The 8,815-nt window shown below is 39.5% G+C and overlaps 1 protein-coding gene across 1 annotated transcript; it reads right to left on the minus strand.

The window, feature by feature from the left end:
- Positions 1–1,634: 1,634 nt before the first annotated feature.
- Positions 1,635–4,000, minus strand: LOC141629210 (uncharacterized). The gene is made up of 2 exons (XM_074442249.1): positions 2,462–4,000; positions 1,635–2,075 (listed from the first exon to the last, which is right to left on the minus strand). Exons 1-2 carry the CDS (start codon positions 3,998–4,000, stop codon positions 1,635–1,637), a joined length of 1,980 nt encoding a protein of 659 aa, XP_074298350.1.
- Between the last annotated feature and the right edge of the window lie 4,815 nt (positions 4,001–8,815).

The raw sequence follows: 8,815 nt of genomic DNA on the forward strand, positions 1-8,815 counted from the left end.
AATCATAAAAATGACCTAAAAACATTTTAGGACCAGAATATATAACATGCATGGTGATTTCATGGCTTATACGAATAAATCACAAATTTTTAAGTTTTATATGTTAAGCTTTTAACTCGGAAAAACAATAACCGATTATGCATGCAACATCCTTATGCTCTGATACCACTTGTTAGGTTCATATACCTATTATTAGACTCCTCTAATAGTGAACTAATTAACTTGTTAATTATTTGTTCTTTAGATCTAGTGCATGCATAACAAAATGAAAGATTTATAAGAAAAACAATGTTCCTTACATTGTTGGTTGGTTCGAAATTATGGGCACAAGTAAGGTCACCTTCCTTCACTTGTTCTTGAGCTTATAATGATGGATGATCCTCCTAAGACTCCAAGTATAGAAGCCACTCCAATAAATTGCACCCAAGATTAATCCCAAAAATTCCTACTAATATTAACTAGATATTTAGTAGAAATATTACCTTAATAATACTAATGATCTTGTATTACTATCTCAAGTAATATATGATGTGTATTAGTATTTATGGAGAGCTTTGTTGCAATTGCATGTGAGGAAAGTTAGAGAGATATAAGCAAAAGCTAACAAAAACAAGTAGTAGCAAAATGAGCAACCAAAATGCCCTTTTGTAATGCCAAAACCGGTTGGCATAAGGTAAAAGAGGAATCTTTTGCCTTTTGTTTTTACTTGTTTGTTAATTGTAGGTAGAGTGTGTAAGATTTAGGCATGATTAGAGCTAGCATGATGTGTCATAATCACACAATAACCAACATCAACACAAGATAAAAGAGCATCTTATGTGCTCTTATGTTGGCCGAAATATTGGTCTTATATGGTCCATTTTTGCCTTTTGTCATTTGTCCCACAAGTTCTTATAAGTCATATGTTTAACTATCTTACATATTTAATTATTAAAGTAATCATTTAATACTTAAATATTACAATTAATAATATAATATACACTCCACTTTTTGAGTAGTATACTACCATTATATCAACATATAATGGGTCCCATAATTACTAGTTAGTTAAAATTACAACTTCTTGTAACTTTAAATAACTAACTACCTCTACCTCAAAACTTATATAATACCTCAACAAATTTAGTAATAAAACACTTAATTACTAAATTTAATCTTATTTAATTACATTAAAATAAGACGCAAAATTGCACTCCCATAATTAAGGAATTAATTAATTCGTATCGCATACAATTAATTAACTATCTATTTGGGCCTCATCCTATAGGTGTGACCTAAAGGGATCAACTGACCACCACCGTAACACAACAGTAATGTCAAACTCTAGGTAACCAATCGTTACCGATTAATGACGGTCAGTCGACTGTATAAAGAATCATCCCTCACGTATTCTTAGTATGAGATTTAATAATGATATTTAAATCATGTGATCGCACTATTGTTGAGGACACATTTCCCAACATGTCCTTCTTCATTAGCAATGTCAAAGGTCTTGCAATTTCAGAGAAGTCTTTCACGAACCGACGATAGTACCCGACTAGGCCTAAGAAACTTCTAACCTCCATTACATTCGTGGGCATTACCCACCTAGACACGGCCTCAATCTTGGTGGGATCCACGACAACTCCTTCTTTTCACACGATATGGCCTAAGAAATCCACTTTCTCTAGCCAAAACTCACACTTACTAAGCTTTGCATAAAGTTGGTGCTCTCTCAAGGTTTGCAATACTATCCTTAGGTGCTCCTCATGCTCTTCTTTGGTCTTGGAGTAGACCAATATATCATCTATGAATACCACCACGAACTTGTCCAAGTACGGACTAAACATCTTATTCATAAGATCCATGAAAGCAGCCGGTGCATTTGTTAGTCCAAACGGCATTACCACGAACTCATAATATCCATATCTTGATCTAAAAGAGGTCTTTGGAATATCCTTATCCTTGATCTTCAATTGGTGATAGCCCGAACGTAGGTCAATCTTCGAAAACAATCTGGCTCCACTAAGTTGATCAAACAAGTCATCAATCCTTGGTAGAGGGTATTTTTTTTTACGGTAATATTGTTCAACTCCCTATAGTCAATGCACAATCTCAACGTTCCATCCTTCTTCTTTACAAATAGAACCGGTACTCCCCAAGGTGAAACACTCGGTCTAATGTACCCTTTGTCCGCCAATTCCAGAAGTTGTTTCTTCAATTCTTCTAGCTCCTTTGGACCCATCCAGTACAGGGCCTTAGAAATCGGTCCGCACCCGGTCTCAAGTCCACTCCGAACTCCACTTCTCTAGGTGGAGGTAATCCGGGCAATTCCTCCGGAAATACATCCACAAATTCTCCCACCACCGGTATATCCCGAGCTTGGGAGCCTCTCCACACTAGTATGCCCCACGTGACATAAGATCATTGGGCAATTATTCTTTAGGCAAGTTATTAGGGTCATCACCGAAACTAGTTTTACCTTAGGCTTGACTAGGTAACCCTTGTATGACACCCTAATACCCTTAGGTCCTTTCAAAGCAATCTTCTTTTGATAGGAATCTATGTTGGCTTTATCTTCACTCAACCAATCCATTCCTAGAATTATCTCAAACCGCTCCAAAGGAAATTCTAAAAGATCTACCGGAAAATTTATTTTATGAATTAAGATGGGTACTTCTTTGTAAATCCTTGAACATGTAATGGACTCCCCCGAAGGTATGGTCACGTCATCCTTAGCTAGTTCGCCCTCCCCTAATCCTAAGGTCGGTACACGGCTCCTAGACACAAAAGAATATGTGGCCCCCGAGTGAAATAAAACAAAGAATGGGTGAGAGTTAACAAGAAATATACCGGATACAACGTGGGCGTCTTCCTTGGCACTCCTCTTGTCCATGGAAAAGAGCTTGCCACTAGTCTTGGGTGCTCCTTGAACCGTGCTAGCTGATTGAGTTGGCCTATTCCCGGAAGTATTGCATCCTGCATACCTTGTTGCCCTTGATGGTGTTCCCCGGTTGAAGTTTTTCCGATTTTTTCCACCATTGAAGTTAAGATTAGCATTCCTTGGGTTACTCCAAGCTCCTGAGTTCCGGTTGCTTGCTCCACTTTGGGAAGGGGTGTGGTAAGAGTTTCCTTGTCCAAATCTCCAGTTATGTCCCTTTTGAACACTAGTGCATTCCACCCTTTTGTGACCGAGGCCACCACAATTATAGCACCTTAACCCTTGTCCTTCACTAGCGGCCCTATTCCCATAGTTGCTTGTCCCTCCAAAGGTATTTTCTTGTGCTCCTCCCGAGTACGAGTTGGATTGGTTAAAAGTAATCTTCTTGGGTTGATACCCTCCTTCACCTTCATTCCTCCTTTTCTCCCCGGACCTATCTTTAGCATCCTTGGCGACACCTAGTAGCCTCTCCACGTTACCGGCCCTAGCATAGACTTTTTTCACACTAGACAAATCTCCGGGGGTGAGCTTCTCCAAGAACTTGATGGTCAAACCTCCCTCAAACTTGAGAGCCAAATGAGATTGGCTAAGGTGAAGGTCCTCCATGTAAGTAGCGAGCTCACAAAAGCGAATGTAGTAGTCTTGCATGGTCATAGCATCGGTCATAACGAACCGGTCGAATTCCGCTCGAAGCTTGCACCTCACGTGCTTGGGGATGAACTCATTCCTCATTTCCATCATGAAATCGGCCCAAGGGATGGCGGCTTCGCCCTTCTCTTCATAGAAGTTCTTCATAGCTTCCCGTTCCTTGTACCACCAACCTCCAGCAAGTCCTCCCAAGTAGAAGGCGGCTTGCTCCACCTTAAGCTCTTCCGGGCACCTCACTACCTCGAACACATTCTCCATCTCTCTTACCCAATCGCTAAAAAGGCAAGGCTCCCCCACCCCAAGGTACTTGGTGGGGCGGTGGTGTGAGATGGCGTTGCTTACGGCCGAGGCATCCATTGCCGCATCTCTTTGACGAGTGACATTCCTAAAAGCTTCGGTGAGGGCCTCGTTTTGAGCAATGAGCCGCTCCATTTCCTCCTCGGACACACGAGGCGGAGGAAAAGGAGTCCTTGCATGGGGTGTTAGCATGATGTCTCTACAATAAGTATAACAAACGTCAATACATGCCTCAAAACACAAGACAATAGGTATTGACCACTATACAGGTCCACTCGGTCGAGTGGTGAGCCCACTCAGTCGAGTGGTATCCCACTCGGTCGAGTGTCTCAACAATCAGAAGGTTTTTAAAAATTCCCAGAGGTCCACTCGATCGAGTGGTCTCATAGCTTGGTCGAGTGCTATACACTCGGTCGAGTGAATCCTTCCCTCGTTCGAGTGCCACATCAATCCGAATGTTTCCGGAATTCTCCCATAATCCACTCGGTCGAGTGGCCATAATACTCGGTGGAGTAGGTCACACTCGATAGAGTGAGACCTTCACTCGGTCAAGTGTGGCAACTTATAGGAGCTATTTTTATTCTGGAATGGCATCCACTCGGTCGAGTGCTTTCTAGTATACCCAGTTCCTCTCTTCACTTGGCCGATTACACTATATAAGGGTCATCTACTCATTCTATCTCACACAAGTCCACATATAACCCTATTCACATGTTCCTATACGCAAGCACGAAAGAGAATATAGACATATGCACAACATCTGACATACGTAAGACGGTACTTATCGCGTATACTTACTATTATACATCCCACATATCTTTCTCAAGAGTCCACCATCATTGAGCATATTATCATGTGAGACATCACCAAGATTACTAAATTTCACAACATCAAGCAAGAAACATGCAACAATCATATGCACCAAACACGTCCCATTACCCACGCGTAGTGACCGACTCAAGTTAAGAGGGCAAGTACTCAACCTTGAGACGTCTCCTAAGCTTGTCACAAACCCTCTAAAACTCAAACCGGGTTCCTTTTAAATTGACTCACCCTAGTTCATGGATTCATTGGTTAGGCTCCAAAACCGTCGCTCTGATACCACTTTGTAACACCCCTATAGGCCGGGACCTTTCTCTAGGCCATTTTCATCAAATGGAGGTATCACAAGCCTTGGTTTCCCAAGAGTGTAGTGCGAACAACAAGTAAAGAAGTAATTTAGATAACATAAATAGTTAAGTTGTAGAGTTAAGTGATCACAAGTTAAGGGATATAAAAATCATTCAATTAATACAACCAAATTGAATGGAGTCTAAATGTCAAAAGCTAGATAAGAACAAGTGACGACAACGAGGTAGACCGCTCCCAAGCCCGCTACTCAACACATGCACCTGTCGACAGTGCTCCCCATATGGGCGAAAATCACCATATGGTTCATCACAGACATTCAAACTCAAGTGTTAGCCAATGATATGAATGTTTAATAATAGACAAGAGATGCAACAAACTTACTAATTTAATGAGGTATGTAACATGACAAACATCCACCAAACTCATCTCCGCCAACCGTGACCAGAACACGCCCACGACGTCACCAAAACCACTAAGGTACTCGGAACATGTCCGTGGTACCGGGCTCGAGTAGGACTCGAGTCCCATGCCAGACAACATGCCTCACCGTATGAGTCGCTCCATGACCCCAGTACTAATGTGCACATTCCTTTGGAGTGGGAAGCTCCAAGGGAGACTTGAGCGGAAGACGGTTTCCCAACCGCCTTCCGTCTCCAAAACCATCATCAACATCCTCCAACAATCTCCAAAGTCAACAATTCACCAACAATAAGAACAATTAACCAAACAAGAATGCCATTAAATTCATACAACATTCAATTCATGTTCACAACTTCATTAATTCATTTTTTCTTCTTTTAATTACTTATTAACATGTTATAGTGCAAGATAATTAATGCTAATGTCATTCACCATACTCATTCTTCCCAATAATATTATGAGACCACAATATGTACCAAACCCTAATTATCCAACACATGTTATAATGCAACTACCATGAGATAAATGTAATTAATGATAATAAATGCACTATTAAACACTCATAACACCATAGCTAAGTAGGGAAACCCTACCTTGAGCTTATCTTCAGAATACCACAAGCTAATCCCTAGAAATGCTCCTCAATAAAGCTTCATACACATATTAGTTATTATAATTAACACTACAATCTATTATAACAACATACTAACTTAACCCCTTGAATTCTTACAACATAAGTAAAGATTAACTTACTAACTAAATAAAGTTGTCAAGACAAGAAAGAAGAGAAGAAGAAGGGTAGATGCACTTATAATAAAAGGAGAAAGGCTAAGGAGGCAATAACTCTTCTATGGAAACTTAGGGTTTTGAGAGGATATGAAGGTGGAGAGTTTTAGAGAGAAGTTGGTGAAGTTTAGAGAGTGGTGAATAGTGTATGAGAGGGGTTTTGGTGTAGGAAATCTGAAATGATAGGGTTATGAAAGTGACACTTCACCAAACATTTCCCGTGTAAAACTCACTCGACCGTCACTTGGTCGAGTGGATTGTCACTCGGTTGAGTGACCAACTTTCCAGGCTTTCCAGCCTACTGTATTGGCTCAGTCGGTCTCCCACTCGGTCAAGTGAAGCTGCACTCGGCAGGGTCGGTTCTCTACTTGGTCTAGTTATACTTAAATAAATACGAGGTATTACATATAATAAGTTCGGTTCATGGTCCGGTCCACAGTCCACAGTCCACTCATTTTGTCCAGGGCCGGACCGAAGACCAAGATAGAGTAAATAGTTTGACTGTGGATCGGACCAAATAAAATACGGTCCGGTCTAGTCTGGATCAATTAGTCCAGTCCGGTCCGGTCTGGTCTTTGGTCCGAATACTGAGAGAACACCACTAGATGGGCTTAAAGCCTATTCTTATGATCCTGAAAGTGGGCCCATGTTGCAGCTGATAAGAAAAGGTATGGAGAAGAAATGGGGAGCAGTCCCATCTTCCAAGATATTTATCCATACAGGTTGAGACTTCAGAGCGAAGTTATCCACCTTTTATTTTCAAAGATATTAGATGTACACGGGGTGTACAAGGCCTTTGTACACATGCCACTCCCAGCATGACACGTGTAAAGGTTGAAAAAGATTCTATTTTTTACTATGGAGGGAATGTAGGAGGGAAAAATTCAGTTTATTGGAGGGAAAAATTTGGTTATGAGGGAAAATTAGAGGAAATTTTTTACAGAAAATATCAAAATATTTTTTGTGTCAATAATATTATTATCATATATGATTAAATCATACTTTATAATACTCCAATTTTATGCTTGTACATTTGGATTTATGTTCACACATTTTATGTTCCCATTTCATTTTTCCCACCCCACTCCTAACACCGCCCCAACTCAATCACTCAACCACCACCTAATGTCGACGACGACCACCACCATAACCCCCCCCCCCACCGCATATTAACCTCCAAATACCACCGATGACCGCCATCGGAACCCCACAACGACCCAACAACAACTGCAATATTATGGAAACACGAATTGACGAACAACAAGAGCAAAGGATTACGTCTCACACAAGTTGGTAAAAAGTATTATTCTTAGTGTGAATTTAAGTTTAATTAACTTGATTCATTTAAATTCAATAATGTTTAACAAAGTAAAGATTTGAAAAGTCCAATTAAGTTTAATTTTTGACTTCTTCTAAAAATTGCATATAATTATTGAAAATAAGCATCCTAATATTCTAAAATCTGGGAGTCAAACTCAAAATGTAGTTTCATTCGACTGGAGTGTTGATATTGATTTCTTTGATAAATTGAACACAAAAAAATTACAAGAAATGCAAATTTGTTTTGATATAAAACATGTGTATATTCATAGAAAATGTCAAAATCATGACAATGAAATGAACTAAAACTTGGTTTGAATTACATAGTTATGATTTATGAAGAGAGAATAATAAGAGGAGTCTGAATCCAAAAACAACTCCGACTCCGACCCCAATCCCATCGAAAAGAAAACCCAATAACGCAAATCATAATACACACACCTAGGCACTACACAGACATACCCTAATCCGACAACAACCCAAATCATACAAGGAATTTCTCGGTTTAATTACCGCCGCAATCCACGGGTTATCGAAGATGAGCACAATCCACGGCCGGTGTTGGGGTCGAAAACAAAGCGGTTGAGATAAACAAATTGGATGAGCTGGAGATGGTTGATGAGATCTATATCGCGGTCAAATGAGCATAATCCACAATCGAAGTTGGAGTTTTTGGAGTCGGAGAGTTGACCGATGACGTCGTGATTAGGCTAGAGTTCGAGAGGGGTGGTTGCGGTAGTGTTAGCGGAGGAAGATGAGGGTATGGTGGGGAGAATGGTGGTTACTTGGAGAAGAGGAGAGCAATGTTTGCCGGTGGGTTTGGTGTTGGTGTTGATGGATTGAAGAATTTTAGTAAACATATGTTGATGGAGAGCAATCTAAGTTAAGGTTTGGCGTTGGTGTTGATGGGTATTCCTCAAACTAAATTAAGAAATTAGTATTAGTTAATCATCGCAGGGTATCCTATGTTTAGTATCATTACATATCGTCTCTCGTATCATGCAAATAAAATTTGTATCACAGACAGATTTTTGTTCAGTACCATGTCCATAAAAAATATTATTCTTCGTTAAGTTAACTTGATTTACTAAGTTAAGTTAATTTTAGTTTTTTTAAATTCAATAAAGTTTAACAAAGTTTAGATTTGAAAATTCAAATTAAGTTTATTTTTAACTTCTTCTAAATTTACTTAACTCAATCTTATTTAGTTAAATTAAGTTGAATACAAATAAATTAGCTTTATTATTAGAGATATTATATTAGAGATATTTTTATTATTAAGAAAATATATTT

The sequence above is a fragment of the Silene latifolia genome, chromosome Y (assembly GCF_048544455.1).
Source record: "Silene latifolia isolate original U9 population chromosome Y, ASM4854445v1, whole genome shotgun sequence".
Lineage (NCBI taxonomy): Eukaryota > Viridiplantae > Streptophyta > Magnoliopsida > Caryophyllales > Caryophyllaceae > Silene > Silene latifolia.

Bases quoted from the DNA above. Each gene is read 5' to 3' on its own strand.
- LOC141629210 (XM_074442249.1), bottom strand. From the start codon at position 4,000: ATGGAGCGGCTCATTGCTCAAAACGAGGCCCTCACCGAAGCTTTTAGG. The intron at 2,076-2,461 runs GTAAAACTAGTT...CATTGACTATAG, and splicing joins GTTACCTAGTCAAGCCTAAG to GGAGTTGAACAATATTACCG.